This window comes from Ziziphus jujuba, chromosome 12, assembly GCF_031755915.1.
Source record: "Ziziphus jujuba cultivar Dongzao chromosome 12, ASM3175591v1".
In the NCBI taxonomy this organism is placed as follows: Eukaryota; Viridiplantae; Streptophyta; class Magnoliopsida; order Rosales; family Rhamnaceae; genus Ziziphus; species Ziziphus jujuba.
The window spans coordinates 24,522,931-24,539,981 of NC_083390.1; the positions used below are offsets into that span (position 1 = coordinate 24,522,931).

A 17,051-nucleotide genomic window follows, 5' to 3' on the forward strand; every position below is an offset into this window, starting at 1 on the left:
AAAATTATTTATTATAATTTATTACATTTTATTTATATTTGGGGTATTTATTTATTTATTCGTCATTTATTAAATTATTGATCCCTTGGTTTTCGGGAAGTACGAGTATCGGGTTTTGCGAAAATATTTTAAAAGGGGAACATTTCCAACAGAGTGATTAGTGAGGGTTTTGAGAGACCTCAATTTTTTATTATTATTTATCTATTTAATTGCTGGTATTAATTAAATCCCTTTATTGGTTATATTATTAATATTAAAGGTGTTCAGTAGATAGGGTCACTCATTGAGATGATTAGCATCTCACGTTTTTAAATTCCGTTCCCCTAGGTCCAGGTTGGAGACGTCGATTGTCCGGGGCGAGCCCAACGTCTCAGTTCGTTACCGAAAGTTCAAGAAGTATTTCTTCCCTTTTTCCTCTCTATCTTGTATTGCTTCTTATCTGTCATGGTATTAATTCCACATTTATTGTATAATGCTCTGTATACTGTATTGGACATGTAGTTATTATTTATGCACTGAGTTGCTGTTATTTCTTTGAAGTGCTGTAAATTTGTGGAAACAAATTGTAGTAACGTGGGAGGAATAAGGGGATGTTCATAGAAGTGTGTTTTCAGTGCAGGAAATTTTTGGTTAGTCGTACCCTTAGGGGAGGTGCTGCCGGATTTTCCGTTGGAAGGTTCGGTGGTATTTCCCTAGGATCAGGGCTTGTCTAGGGTGCCGGGGAGGAATTCTGGACCGGTCCTGACAGAAACGGCCAAAAAATGAGAAAATCCGACGACCCACCTAGCCGGCCGCCGCAAACTTCGCCGGTCCGATCTGGGCGCGTCCGGGCGCTTTTTGCCGTGAAATTTCATGGTTGAGCTCGCCTTCAGGTGGGCTTCCTAGGTGGCTGGCGCATGTAAGTGGTGGTTGGCCGGAAATGGGCAAAACGGCGGTGACCCGGTTCGACAATAAATGGGTCGAAACAACCCAGTTCGGACCCACGGGTCTGAGGAAAGAATTTCTCGGGTTTTGGGGAAGAAATGGGTATTTTGGGCTTTGTTTCCTGTTTGACACACTTACCTAGGCTTATATAAAGCCTTGAGTCACTAACGGACAAAAATTGGAGACTGGCTTGGACACTGATTTAAAACTTATGCTCAAAACTTCTGAGAACCATAACTTTTTATCCGTAATTCAGAATTTGACATGCCGCCAGTCTGTGAACTCGTATCGATGAGATCTACACAATGGTACCTCAGTCAAACCAAAAATATTGGCTATTGAAAAAGTCAACTAGAACCCATATATTATTCACTTGGTCAAACTTAGTCAAACTTAATCAATTTGGTCAAACTTGTTTAATCATGTATATTTTTTGGTACGGAGTGTTACGTAAGACCATCTCCAAGTTTAGCTTTTGTATTAGATACAGTAATAATATCCTCTCTTTATTTTATTATACGTTATACACATTAATATATCAGAATTTTTAAAACTACATAAATAATTTAATAATTCAATAGCCAGCGAAAGAATAATAGAATTTGTCAAATCCTTTCTGATTTCTACTATATGCTGAGTTATAATTATCCTTGGTCAAACTCTTTCTGATTTATACTATATGCTGAGTTATAATTATGTTACAATATTTTCCTTCCCATCTCATACTTTTCCAGTTTTGATTTTCTTTCCCATCCAAAAAAAAATTTTCCAAAGAAACAAACAATCCAATAACTAATGGCCCTCCGTGCAATATATCTTCTTCGTTTAATGAATATACATGTCCAAATTAGGTTTCCATTCAGTTTCATATTTATGGGAACGTTAATTTTTTTTTTTTTTAAAGATTATAGTACTACTGTTATTTATTGTTCTAAAATGACTACTTAAAATAAAAATAAAAAGCCAAACGTTATTCTAAGTACTTTATAATCGAATATATATATGTTGGAGTTTGTGGTTTAAAAGCAATAACAATTAACGTTATAACTCTCTCAATTCATGTAAATGTGGTAACATTCTTAAAAGAATTAAATGAAAATTAAAAACATAATTGGTCTAAATAAAAAGGAAAAGTACCACATCATTGTAAAAGTAAAAAGAATCACTAATTATTTAGACTCAGTTTAGAGGACTTAATTGCCGGGGCCTTGTAACGAGGCTTGTTACGAAGTCAGGAGTGGTTGGTGCTCTGAAATGTTATGTCAAGGTGGGACTTGCAATTAGTTGATTGGAAATATTGTGTGATATGAAATATTGTGAAATGTTTGCAATTAGTTGATTGGAAATATTAATGTGAAATGTGAAATATTGAGCCTGGGCTCAGGTATCAATTCACACAACCCCTTTTTTTTTTTATGTGTATTATTACGCTTAATTTGCTAGCTAATTAATATTTTTATAGTATCCTAATTTTATTTTTTTAATTAATTTTACCCTTGGATTGATGAATTTAATTAAGAGATTAATCAATAAACAAAATTGGAAATCTGCTAGCCATGCAGGTGGGGCACTGAAATTAATTTTCATTTGTACTTTTCCTTCGTTTTGTTCTCTGCCATGAAATTTTGGAATGTTGATTGGTCGATCAAATATTTGAGCTGACCATAATATTCTTTTATACATTTAAATCCTTATCACTGTTCTCACAGCAAGTAAAATATAATACTTTACCCCCTCCCCCCCCAAAAAAAAAAAAAAAAGTAAAATATAATATTTTTTATTTTTTATTTTTAAGAAAACATAAAACAAATAAATTTTTATGGAAAGAAGATGGATAAGCTAATGAATTAATTAATATTTTTAATTATATCATTATGTACCTTTTTCTTCATTTTTATTAATCCTATTTTCTTTCTTGGTTTAATATTTAATAACTGATAAACAAAATTAGAAATCGGCTAGGCTGCTAGCCATGCAAGTGGGCTAGGCTGCTAGCCATGCAGGTGCGCTGGATTTAACTTATATATATATATATATATATATATATATATATACAGAGAGGCTAGCATGAGGACTGACCGCATGAGTTATATGCGGACCAAACATGTGATGAAATTTCCTGCCCTTCGATTTGCACTGCTGGCATCTACGGCCCAACTTCAAAGCAACTCTCACGTGAGAATGGCTGGCCAAATTTCCCCTGAGCCCTTCCCCCTTACATTCTCGCTCTCACCAGCTCAAAAGGACTTTGCCAAAATTCCCAATCGCACCAGCAGTAACCAGCCAAAATTCCCAATCGCACCAGCAGCAACCAGCATTGCCATCCTTGCAAACCCACCAGATCGCACCACCATTGCCACAGCATTTCCATCTTGCAAATGCACCTGTTTGCACCACGATTGCCACCCTTCTCTGTACCCATCAGCTCATAATCTTCTACTCTGCATGTCTATATTCTGGCTCTTCGTATCTGTGAGTGAGTGAGTTTATGTTTTGTAATTTTTTTTTCATTCTATTTTTTATGTTGGTGATTTTATGTAATCTTGCATAATTGAAATTGTTAAATGTGGGATTGTGATTTGGGTTGAGAAATAACTTGAACGAAGGCCAATCTTCATGATGATTTTTGAAAATGATACTTTTCGCAGAAAAAGCATGAATGTATGCATGTTGTTTTTCTTTCCTGGTGTATAAATACCACTGTTCACGCATACTGTTCACGCATACTGTTCATTGTGTAATAATCAATTCACTTAGTCTATCATAATAATAACACGAAAGAGATATTTACACCACTTGTTTTTGGAGTATACGAATGGCCAATCCATGCATGCTATACAAGAGAAAATAAGTTTGTTATAATTGGAATACAAAGTAATTCTATTTTGTAATTCCTATATCTACACACACACACACACACATAAAGACATATGTATATATATCCTTGAATAAGAACTTTAAATAATTATAATCCCTTTAATATGCATGAAACATAGAGTTAATAGATTAAATTGATATCATTGCTTTTTATTTTTATTCTTTTAATAGCCTTTGCGTAGATTTGTTAACCTCTCATTGATTAAAGAGTTATGTATCAATATTTTTGTTTCCCTTTATCTAGCAAAGATGTAATTATTGCATTGTTTTGCAACTTATATTTTTCATTTTTATATGTACTATTAACCTTTTTGAACCCCTTGATTCAGATTTATTTATTTATTTATTTTTTCTGTTGATGCACGCATATTTGTTTCTTTCGTTATAGAGTGTGCTGGATCAGCAACCATAATGCAAACTCGGCAGATTTTGGCTGAAGTGCCTTTATTTTTGCAATATTTTTCTCTTCTATTTAGAAACTAAACTTTCTTAAAATAAAAGATATTACCACCTCTCATGATGGTTTTGCTTTGCGATCTACCAGGTTACAAATTGATCAATAGGAAGCTGGTTTGAGTGTAGAATAGTTGGAAGCAAATTCAGATTGGAAACATGAGTGTAGAACAGTTGGAAGGAAATTCAGATTGTAGACGAGTTGAAGACATATCCTTGCTGTCACATTCAAAATCCGTGGATGACGTTTACATTCCCCAAGTGGCCGAAAACTGCAAACCAAAGGTTGGACAAGAGTTTGAATCGATAGATGGGGCACATGAGTTCTACATTAAATATGCAAAAGAGGCGGGGTTTAGTGTTCGTAGCAGTTCGACTAAGAGATGTAAAGGTGTGAAAGAAGTTGTCAGGAAAGAATTTGTGTGTTTTAAGGAAGGAGTATCTTCTATAAAGGACGGTGAGAGAAAAAGGTGTCGGGGGATGACAAGAGAAAATTGTAAAGCTAAACTTGCCGTGGTTAGGTCAAAAACAGGGAAATTTGTTATCACTGTATTTGTTGAAGAACATAGTCATCCATTATCAACCCCTCGAAGAGTGCATTTATTGAGATCACATCGTAGTGTGTCTGAAGCCAAGAAGTCACTAACTTTGCAGTTTTCAGCAGCAAATGTGCCAACTCACCAACAAATAAGCATTCTTGAATTTGAAGCTGGAGGTATAGAGAATATTGGGTGTACAAAGAAGGATATATATAACCATGAAGCTAAGGTGCGGAATGAATTAAGAGGACAAGATGCAGAACTTTTAAAGGAATATTTCCTAACCGAGCAAGAAAAAGATCCTTGCTTCTTTTTTAAAATAGATGTAGATGATGATGGTAAATTGAAGCGTTGTTTTTGGGCTGATTCGGTGTCTAGAAGAGCTTATGGATGTTTTGGTGATGTAGTTGTATTTGATACAACTTACAACACTAATCAATATGGTATGATATTTGCACCCTTGGTGGGGGTGAACAATCATGGTCAAACGGTGCTTTTTGCATGTGCCTTTTTAAGTGATGAAAAAACGGAATCATTTGTTTAGTTGTTTGAGCTATTAAAGGATAGCATGCCGACGAACAACCCAAAAATGATCATTACCGATCAAGATCCTGCAATGACAAAGGCTATAGTTCAGAGCTTACCGAATACATTTCATAGGTATTGTAGTTGGCACATACTTGAGAAGTTATCTACGTATTTAAATGCGATCACCTATAGAGATTTTTATAAGGACTTCCACCAATGCATTTGGGAATCAGAATGCCCTGAAGAGTTTGAAAGAAAATGGGTGACTACCATCGAGAAGGCAAGCCTAGATAACAATGATTGGTTAAAATCAATATTTGAGCTACTTTCAAGATGGGTGCCTGCATATGTTAACCATGTATTCTCAGCTGGAATGTCAAGTAGCCAATGTGCGGAAAGCTCCCATGCATTTTTCAAGAAATATGTTTCGAAGAGAAACTTATTGATGGATTTCATACTTCGATTTAATAGGGCGCTTGCACAACAACGTCACGAAGAATTAGGGGCTGATCACGTTGATATTAATGAGAAGCTTGTTTTGAAATTGCCATTGGAAATGGAAAAGCAAATGGCTGAGATTTACACACGTAAGATTTTTCTTAAGTTTCAAGATGAGTTGTGGAATAGCTTAGTAATAATGCCACAATTTGTTCGTGAAAATGCTATACACAAAATGTATGTGGTCGAGAGTAGTCCAAAAGAACGTGTTCGTAGAGTGCGGGAAATTGCTTATGATAAAGAATTGGACTTTGCATCTTGTACATGTAAGAAGTTTGAGAGTGAAGGACTTCCCTGTAGACATATCTTGGCATTCTTGAGACTATTTGGTAACATTCCTTTGCCAAATCAATATATAATGAAAAGGTGGACTAGAGGTGCAAAATGTCAAATAATAGCCGATAAGCAAGGTGTTGAGATAGGTGGACAGCGTAGTTCAATGTTGACCTGGCGAGCTAAACTATTCCAACTTGCTTCGGAAGTCATTGATAAAGCCATAATATATGAAGAGGCAAGTGTAATTGTGAATGATGGTCTTCAAAGTTTGCTAGGCAAGATTGAATCCATAGTTAGCAACACGAAAAGTGGAGGCATTTCTGAAAAAGGTAGCACTACTCATGACTATGAGGCTTTGAAAGACCCATCTGCTGTGAGGGCAAAGGGATGCGGACAAAGATTAAAAAGGGGAAAGGAGAAGGTAACAAATGCCGCAAAGTATAGAGGTCGACGTTGCAATGGATGTGGAAAAATTGGGCAATCGCACGACAAAAGAAACTGTCCACTCCTCAACAATCTGTAAGAAAATAATACATTTACTATTTATTATTCTTATGCAATTTGTATGATTATACTTTATACAAACCATGCTGCTCATCTATATAGGTCCTCACAAAATGAGGAAAGTCCTCAGCACGCCTCGGAATATGATTCTAAAGCTGATAGTTTTTCTTCCACAGGTATGAAACTAAGTGGTATCGTATGGTCTTCGATATTTTATTGAACTAACATGCTGCTAATCTAAGGACGTGCTGGACTTTGGCAGGTCTGCATGAGAAAATGAAAGGATGACCTATCTTGAAACAATTTGGGAGAAGAAGTTGTTTTTTTTATTTTGGTGTGCTTGTCTGGGATTTTCTATCTTATAGCAAGCACTATCAGCTGACTATATAAAATAGAGATGTGTTTTGATTATTGGATTGAATGTATACTGGTTTTGCCGTATATTCACGCGCTACTCTTTATGTTTGGAACGTTTAATTTCTATACATCATGATAAATGAAGAGAAGAGGAGCCATTTTTGCAACAGATTATCTTCTTCCACATACCACTGCCATTTTGCTCTACTTCAATATTCTAATCTGTCATGTTATTGATTTACTTCTAAAATGCCACATTGTACTTCACCACCTTAGTTTATTTGTTAGAAGACTTATTGGGCTGTTTATTTCATCTTTCTCATGTTTTTTCTATGCCTGTTTATTGGATTTATGCTTATTAGGAATTTTCTGGCCTCTACTTAGGTGTGTTTGTCAATGGATAGATTGGCATCTCAAAAAAAGATCTAAAAAGTCCTAAGCTAGATGAAGCACATAGAAATATCCTATGGGACATTAATAATCGAAACGAAAAAGGAAAGTGCTCTAAGGAATAGGATGCTCAATGTTGTGGTAAATTCTGCATAGAACAAAAAGCTGATATTTTGTTCGTTGGTTTTGTAGAAAAGTAGATTATTTTTCATGGGATTCTGTCATTGGTTGGTATATTTGTTAACTAGGATAAAAAAGTCATAGTACAAACTAGTACAGAAAACTTAAGAAAGCAAGAAACTTAAGAAAACAAGCTTCGTGATTACTGTTCACGTGTACTGTTCACGTAAACTGTTTACCTGCATTTAAACATTCTTCTTTTTCTTACATTTTTTTGTCTTTTTTTGTCATATTGCAATAACTATCAGCTTAGTTACTAAAAGAGAGTTGAGTTATGATTATAGACTTCTTAAATTGCCATGTATTGGAAACATGAAGTCTTGTTTGATTATTTGACGAAATGTATGCTAGTTTGCTTTTAGTCTAGTTTGCTGTTTATTTACCAATGTGGTTTACTTCAATTAGCAGGAAAGAGAAGCTGGAGATTGATGTTTATACACAGGTATTTTAGCAAAATAAAAAAATAAAAAAATCTAAAAAAAAAAAAAAGATGTTTAAACACATATGAACAGTGCACGTGAACAGTGCGCGTGAACAGTATCTCGGCAGCAACATAGCTCGGCAGCAATACAAGCTGGAGATTGATGTTTATACATAGGTATTTGAACCCCAAAAGCAATAAAAATAAATCTAAAAAAAAAAAAAGGATGTTTAAACATAGGTGAACAGTGCACGTAAACAGTACACATAAACAGTAGCTCGACAGCAACATAGCTCGGCAGCAACTCAAGCTGGAGATTGATGTTTACACACAGGTATTTTAGCCAAAAAAAATTTAAAAAAAATCTAAAAAAAAAAGATGTTTAATATAGATGAACAGTGCACATAAACAGTACATGTAAACAGTAGCTCGGAAGCAAGGTAGCTCGGCAGCAATACAAGCTGGAGATTGATGTTTATATGCAGATATTTTAGCCAAAAAAAAAAAAAAGATATTTAAACAACACAGATGAACAGTGCACATGAACAGTATCTCGGCAGCAATACAAGCTGGAGATTGATGTTTATATACAGATATTTTAGCCAAAAAAAAAAAAAAAAAAAGATATTTAAACAACACAGGTGAACAGTGCCATGAACAGTAGCTCAGAAGCAGGTAGCTCGGCAGCAATACAAGTTGGAGATTGATGTTTATATGCAGATATTTTAGCCCAAAAAAATCAAAAAAAAAAAAAGATATTTAAACACAGGTGAACAGTGCCATGAACAGTAGCTCAGAAGCAGGGTAGCTCGGCAGCAATACAAGCTGGAGATTGATGTTTATACGCAGATATTTTAGCCAAAAAAAATCAAAAAAAAAAAAAAAGATATTTAAACAACACAGATGAACAGTGCACGTGAACAGTAGCTCGGCAGCAATTCAAGCTGGAGATTGATGTTTATATGCAGATATTTTAGCCAAAAAAAAATGAAAAAAAAAAAAGATATTTAAACAACACAGGTGAACAGTGCACGTGAACAGTAGCTGAGAAGCAAGGTAGCTCGGCAACAATACAAGTTGGATATGCAGATATTTTAGCCCAAAAAAATCAAAAAAAAAAAAAGATATTTAAACACAGGTGAACAGTGCATGTGAACAGTAGCTCGGAAGCAAGGTAGCTCGGCAGCAATACAAGCTGGAGATTGATGTTTATACGCAGATATTTTAGCCAAAAAAAAAATCAGAAAAAAAAAAGATATTTAAGCAACACAGATGAACAGTGCACGTAAACAGTATCTCGGCAGTAATACAAGCTGGAGATTGATGTTTATATGCAGATATTTTAGCCAAAAAAAATAAAAATAAAAAAAGATATTTAAACAACACAGGTGAACAGTGCACGTGAACAGTAGCTCGGAAGCAAGGTAGCTCGGCAGCAATACAAGCTGGAGATTGATGTTTATATGCAGATATTTTAGCCAAAAAAAATCAAAAAAAAAAAAAAAGATATTTAAAGACAGGTGAGCAGTGCACGTGAACAGTAGCTCGGCAGCAACACAGTAGCTCGGCAACAGCACTAGCAGCAACACAGCAAGCTCGGCGACAGCAAAAACAAGCTCGGCAGCAATGCAGTAGCTCGGTAATAGCACTAACAGCAACACAGCACGCTCGGCAGCACCAGCAACAGCACCAGCAGCAACACAGCAAGCTCGGCAGCAGTAACAACAAGCTCGGCAGCAACACAGCAAGCTCAGCAGCACCAGCAGCAATACAGGAGCACCAGCAGCAACACAGCAAGCTCGACAGCAGCAACAACCACTAAATATAAGGCAAAAGCAGAAACATGTAATTCAACAGATGAATTTATACTGCATGCCCAAGTTGCTCTCTTGTGTGTGCAAGAAGTCGCAGCAGATAGACCAAACATGGCAGATGTTGTGTCAATGCTTGGAGGATATGCAGTAACTCCCCCACATCCAAACGGGAGAGGTTGGGAGCATTGAAACTGATAAGGCAATCACAAAAGACTATCATTCAGCCATATATTATTGATAGCAAAGAAAATCAAATAAAAAATGTTTTGACTGGGTTTGATTAATTTATAAAAATATTGTAAAAAGGATAGGAAATAATACATTAAAAAAAAGAAAAAAACACAGTCCATAGAGTTAATATATTTAAAGGACAAAACATCTCAAAGGAACAATATCATAGAAACTTGAATAAGTAAAATCCAGTACTACTGGTTTCACTATTGAGTAACTTGTAGTTTAAGATTAAGAGCGTCTTTTATTATATATGAATTTTTAATTTTGAATCTCTCTATTAGTAGATTCGTTGTCACTAACTATCCTTGATTAAGACCAACTTATGGTTTAACCGCTAGAATAAATAAAAATAAATACATAAATAAAATAATTCATTAAAATGGTATGAAATTAGAGGGTCCGCAAAAATCAACAGTGGTTATTTCCATAAAGACCAAAGAAACATACAGTGAAAGAGATGCTTGGAGAGAGTATCATTAGGCATATACTCCGCTACTAACAACCGCTCGTCTCCCTCAGTACATCATCCACAGAAATCTAACAAGCTTCTCAACTCTAGATATTGGAGCCACAATCTTAAAAAAGAAAGCAATTTCTTGAATATTTGCTCCCAATAAACAATGAGATCCATAGAATAAACAAAATAATTCAAAAAAGTTTATTACATTACGATTTCTAGAAGCCTAAGTAAATAAGAATAACTATATACATTAAGTGATTACCCAAAAAAAATAAAAAATAAAAACACTTTAAAAGCAATGAAACAAAAAGAGAAACATTATTATTATTTTTTTTAAAAGAACAGAACTGAACCAGAATAAAATATATATATATATATATATCTATATATAAAACATAAAAACACAAACAGAGGTATAGAAAAATCAAAATGAAAGAGAGGAAGGAAGGAATGGCAAAGAACCCACACTCCAACGGCAAGGCACTAACGGTTTGAGATTTTTGAAATAATCAGGTCGGTGGCTGGTTGGGCTGGTTCCGAATGGGGAGATGCGAGCGGGAAGGGGGTGGAAGCAGAGGAGAAGAGGAATTTTGGTAAAGGTGGTTCCAGCTGATGCAAGGGGGAATGCGAGCTCCTGTGAGCGGGAAGGGGAGATTTTGCCAAAATTCTCACGTGAGAGTTGCAATTCCATCTGGACCGTTGACTCCAGATATGAAAATCCAATGGTCTTTATTTACTCACGTTTTTGGTCCGCATATAACCCATGCGATCGGTCCTCATGCTAGCCTCTCTGTATATATATATATATATATATACACTTTGTCTTTATTCGCTATAATTGTCAAAGTCGACAAACTCAAACTTTATCTTTTGTATTATAATAATAATATCTTCTTTTGACTTACAATTATACTCTCTACAATTCAATCTGAATTTTCAAAATAAATAATAATTCAACGGTCAGCAAAATAATATAATAGAATTTGTCAAAGCCTTTCTTGTTTCTACTTTGCATTACTGAACTATAAATATGACCACTGGAACGCTAATCTTTCTCCAAACATATCTATCCCTATCTTTTTCCTTACCATCTCATTGTTTTTCCTTTCCCATCCAAAGCAAAATTTTCCAAAGAAACAAACATCTAAATAATGGCCTCCCGTGCAATATTTGTCCCCGCTGCTTTGTTCCTTCTACTTCTTTTCAGCACAACATGCAAAGCCCAACTATCCTCTTCCTTCTATGAATCTACATGTCCAAATGCCCTCGCTACTATCCGAAATTCCATTAGAGCTGCAATTTCCCGAGAACGTCGAATGGCAGCTTCTCTCATCCGCCTTCATTTTCATGACTGCTTTGTTCAGGTATATTTATATATATATATATATATATATATATATATATATATATATATATATATATATATGTACTTAATACACATACATATATATACTTTTTTATTTTTTGTACAAATAATGTAATTTTGGAATTATACATATTATTGGTTTTTGCAGGGTTGTGATGCATCAATTTTGCTTAATGGAACTTCTACTATTAGAAGTGAAATGGAAGCAGGACCCAATAGGAATTCAGCAAGAGGCCACCAAGTGATTGATGCTGCAAAATTGGAGGTCGAGAAAATATGCCCTGGTGTTATATCTTGTGCTGATATCCTTTCAATCGCCGCAAGAGATGCATCTGTTGCTGTGAGTATATATTTCATATGTATATATATATATATATGGAACCATTCACCTCATCGAAGATGTTACAATCTTTAGCACCGCCACATCACCATGTCTCTTATTATAAGTTACAAAATAGTTTTTGAGAAATTGAACTTCATGTATATATAGTAGATTAATTATATCTAAATATATGTTGACATATTTACATACATATTAATGGCTCTGATTATATATGTATGTCAGGACCCGTCCAGAATTCCTTCCCCGGAACCCTAGACAGCCCTGATCCCAGGGAAACCCTACCGGACCCTCCAACGGAAAATCCGACAGAGCCTCCCCTAAGGGATTTACTTACCACAAATTACCTGCACTGAAAACACACTTCTATAAACATCCCCTTATTCCTCCCACAAACTACAAATTGTTTCCACAAATTTCAGCACTTCAAAATAAAACAACAGCAGCAACCCAGTGCATAAAAACAACAACACGTCCAATACAGTATACAGAGCATTATACAATTAACTGTGGAATTTATAAAATTAACAGATAAGAATGTAATACAAGATAGAGAGGAAAAAGGGAAGAAAAACTGCTTGAACCTTCGGCAACGAACTGAGACGTCGGGCTCGCCTCGGACAAATCAACGTCTCCAACCTGGACCTAGGGGAACGGAATTTAAGAGTGTGAGATGCTAATCATCTCAGTGAGTGACCCTAACTACTATACACCTTTAATAATAATAATATAAAAATAAAGGAATTTAATTAAGCAATACCGAACAATTAAATAAATAAATAAATAAATATTTGAAGTAATAATTTCTCTCAAAACCCTCACTATTCACTCTGTTTGAAATGTTCCCCTTTTAAAACATTTTCACAAAACCCTTGTACGTACTTCCCAAAAACCAAGGAACCAAACAAATTAATAAACAACAAATAAACAAATAAATACCCCAAATATAATAAATAATTTTTTGAACACCTTTGGGGTTTTAAACTTTAATTGCAATTTACACCGACGCACCACACCATATACCAGTGATGCCCTCCGATACCCAGCGTCCTGAGCACCGACTGGCGGGGGGTTAAAGAGAGAAACCTGCAGCGGTCACTTCGGCGTCCCGACAGTACCAACTGTTAAAAAAAAACCATCACCCGGCCAAGGAGGGGGGCGGCTGTGCGCAACAATAACCTTGCCTGCCCACGGTCCAATGGCAACTCACGGGTGAAGTAAAAACCGCACGCTAAACCATATAATAACCGCGTGCTACCACGTGTCCATACACCATACACCAGAACACCAATACTGTATGAGTACGTTTAAAAATAAACATAAGTAACCAACCGTACCGTTTTTCCAAAAACCACCGTGGGAAGTATACCAAAATTTCACAAAACACCATCCCACATATTTTATCCAATAACCCGGTACGAAACAGTGATAACCAACAAATCACAACTTCCTCGAAATACGAGATACAACCATAAAAATACCGCGGGCATAATTTATAAAATATAACCAAATATTTTCGTAAAATATTTAACCCAATTATGCCCGGAAAATCAAATTTAAAACCACGTACAAATACCACCAAAATTCACTTTGCTCATGCATAATAAATTAAACAACAATATAATTCATAATTAAATCACCATAAAATAATAATCGAGAATTTCTTAATGATCCCAAAATTTCCATTTATTACCAATGGTAAATATATATATAAAATAATATTTTTCCCGATTATATTTAAAATACACCACATGAGCACAATTTACAGATATCAAATTAATACCACATAAATACAATTAATTACCCCAAAAATATTTTTAAAGGTGGATCACTCACCTGGAGCACGCAATTAACCCATGATCCACCACGGCATCAATTCTACGACTCACCGGTGCTCCTAGAACAAAATTCACAGACAGTCAAATAAATTAATATTTTAATCGGGTAAATAATACCCGGTACTCGGGGGCTTAAACACAAACTTTAACCAAAATGGTCGAATGATATACCGAATCGAAGCTCGTGGAACGAGGATCACCAATCCGGTCTCCATCGACCCCAATTCCGCCGGAGGTGGCCGGAATTTGGTCGGGAAGTCTCGGCCGGTGTTGATATTGAGGGATCTTTCAAACGGTGGGGATTTTGGGCAATCTAACCCCGGAAATGGACTCAGAGGGGTCGAAAATAGTGGGATAGAGGTATGGGATGGGCTGGGTTGGTCGGAAACGGCGAGAATCGCCGGAAAAATTTCTCCTCGCCGCCGTGACTTCGCCGGCCCGATCTGGGCGCGTCCGGCGGCGGCTGACCGGGAAATTTGGTGGCCGAGGTCTTGAGATGGCGGGCTACACCGGTGGCCGGCGCGTGTAGCATTCCGGCGACTGAAATCCGGCGAAACACCGGTCAAACAGGGAGACGTAGAGAGTCAAAGGAGAGAGAAATGGAGAAAAAGCTTGCTGCGTGTTTTTGGTCTCTCGGGCTCGGGGAAGAAGAAAGGAAAGGGAAAGGAAAAAAGAAAAGAAAAAGAAAAAAGAAAGAATGGTGTTTTCCCACGTGGGGAAGGAAAAGAAAAAGAAAAAGAAAAAGAAAAGAAAAAGGAAAAGAAAAAAGAAAAAGGAAAAAGGAAAAATAATAATAATTAAATAAAAAATATTATTATTTAAAATAATAATAAAAATAATTTGATTTTTCACATGGTTGACATGTGGCATTTCACCATGGTGACACATGGCCACCTTCATTAAGTCACACGTGGCACATCGTTATGCGTGTAAAAATAATATTAAAATAATACAGTATTTGAAAAACTTTACAGGTCCATAACTTTCAAACAACATGTCCAAATCGAACGTGCCGCTAGTCTACAGACTCGTATCGACGAGCACTTCAGGCATGAGTCAACGCTCAACCTTACATGAATAAAAAGTCAACCTCGGCACCCCTTGGACAGTTTGGACCTCAACTTGTTTTACTCAAAACTTTCAAACCGTAGCTCCGTTTTCAACGTGCTACCAGTCTACGAACTCGTGCCAACGTGTACTTCGTAACGGTACCTCAGTCAACCTAGAATTCCAACCGGATCAAAAAGTCAACTTTTGACCCTTTTCGGTCAACGGTCAACAGTCAACCTCGGTCAACGTGCGAAAATTTCCGACATGGTTCGGGACGGGGTGTTACATGTAGGTGGGAGGTCCATTATGGACAGTGAAGCTTGGAAGAAGAGATTCAACTACAGCAAATCCGGACAAGGCTAACAGTGATCTTCCTAGCTTCAGAGATGGTGTTGATAGACTTATATCTAGATTTGCTGACAAAGGCCTCAATGCAAGAGACATGGTTGCCTTGTTAGGATCACATACAATTGGACAAGCTCAATGTGTCACATTCCGTGACAGAATTTACAACAATGCCAGTGACATTGATGCTGGTTTTGCCAGCACTCGAAGACGCGGTTGCCCTGCTAACCAAGGCGATGGTAATTCCAATTTGGCTCCGCTTGATTTGGTGACACCGAATCAATTGGACAATAATTACTTCAAGAACTTGATTCAGAAGAAGGGTCTTCTTGAATCTGATCAAGTTCTCTTCAGCGGAGGATCAACGGACAGCATTGTTTCAGAGTACAGTAGCAACCCTTCAAAATTTCTGTCTGACTTTGCATCTGCCATGGTTAAAATGGGAGATATTGAGCCTCTCACTGGTTCTGCTGGACAGATAAGAAGGATTTGCAGCGCTGTTAACTAAAATTCTAGCCTCTGCCAGGAAATATTATTTCATTTATATCTTATTAAGCATTTGTTTGTTAAAAAGAACAATAAATAGACACCAGGATTGTCTATAATTTTTAATTTTCACTTCCATCAATTGTAAACAATTATGAGATCAATTTTAATGTATTACTTTATTTCAAGTTTTTCAAACAAAGATAGGAAAAACAAAAAAAAAAAAAAAATATGTACATCTTGTCAGTGATATCTAAACCTAAATTTTCTGACCTCATTTCAATTTACAAGCACATACACAAAACGAAGCAATGCAAGCTTAACACTTGGCTCGTTTCTAATGTTCTTATGAAAAGAAGAATTATTATAAAAATATATATTGTAGTATAATATAAAGTCTTTGGCGTACGTTTAAGACTTACCAATAGCAAGTAATACAGTTAATCTGCTTCGATTGGAAGAGATTCTTCATTAACCAAGAAGTAAGGAAAGAGTGCAATGGTTGATATGCTTTTACACACTCATTCTTTAAACCCCAATACAAAAACTGTAGGAGAAATCTTTTGTGAGAAAAAAGCCAAAACCCTCTGATACCATTGATACTAGAACAAGTTGCATATTGGCTTCCCCAAGTAAGACTCTCTCCAACTTTCTTTACAAGCTCATACAATGCTTCATTGTTAACAGCTACAGGATAAAGCAGTGGCATTTCCTCCTTGAAGTCCACAACCGGCACCAAATTCTATATATGAACTACTACTTGATGCTCTATGACCTTGACATGGAACATGTCAGGACCCGTCCAAAATTTCTCACCGGAACCCTAGACAAGCCCTGATGTCAGGACCCGTCCAGAATTCCTTCCCCGGAACCCTAGACAGCCCTGATCCCAGGGAAACCCTACCGGACCCTCCAAAGGAAAATCCGACAGAGCCTCCCCTAAGGGATTTACTTACCACAAATTACCTGCACTGAAAACACACTTCTAAAAACATCCCCTTATTCCTCCCACAAACTACAACTGAGTCCACAAATTCCAACACTTCTCAAAGCAACAACAGTCCAGTGCATAAATAAAACAGAAGTATCCCAATAGTATACAGAGCTTTAAGAAGTGCTAAACAACAGAAATACAACAAGGCGGAAAAGAAATAATACACTGAGATGAAAG

General features: G+C 36.2%; 3 protein-coding genes across 3 annotated transcripts; all 3 read left to right on the plus strand.

The window, feature by feature from the left end:
- The first annotated feature begins 4,413 nt into the window (after positions 1–4,413).
- On the plus strand, positions 4,414–5,337 carry LOC107404030 (protein FAR1-RELATED SEQUENCE 5-like). The gene has a single exon (XM_048462069.1). The coding sequence runs from the start codon at positions 4,414–4,416 to the stop codon at positions 5,335–5,337; it is 924 nt and encodes a 307-aa protein (XP_048318026.1).
- Positions 5,338–5,877: 540 nt separating this feature from the next.
- Positions 5,878–6,887, plus strand: LOC125418504 (protein FAR1-RELATED SEQUENCE 9-like). Its single transcript, XM_048462070.2, has 3 exons — positions 5,878–6,614; positions 6,702–6,775; positions 6,862–6,887. Exons 1-3 carry the CDS (start codon positions 5,878–5,880, stop codon positions 6,885–6,887), a joined length of 837 nt encoding a protein of 278 aa, XP_048318027.2.
- Positions 6,888–11,534: 4,647 nt separating this feature from the next.
- On the plus strand, positions 11,535–16,082 carry LOC107405832 (lignin-forming anionic peroxidase). Its single transcript, XM_048463326.2, has 3 exons — positions 11,535–11,819; positions 11,970–12,161; positions 15,342–16,082. The coding sequence occupies exons 1-3, from the start codon at positions 11,607–11,609 to the stop codon at positions 15,900–15,902; spliced, it is 966 nt and encodes a 321-aa protein (XP_048319283.1). The 5' UTR covers positions 11,535–11,606; the 3' UTR covers positions 15,903–16,082.
- Positions 16,083–17,051: the final 969 nt, after the last annotated feature.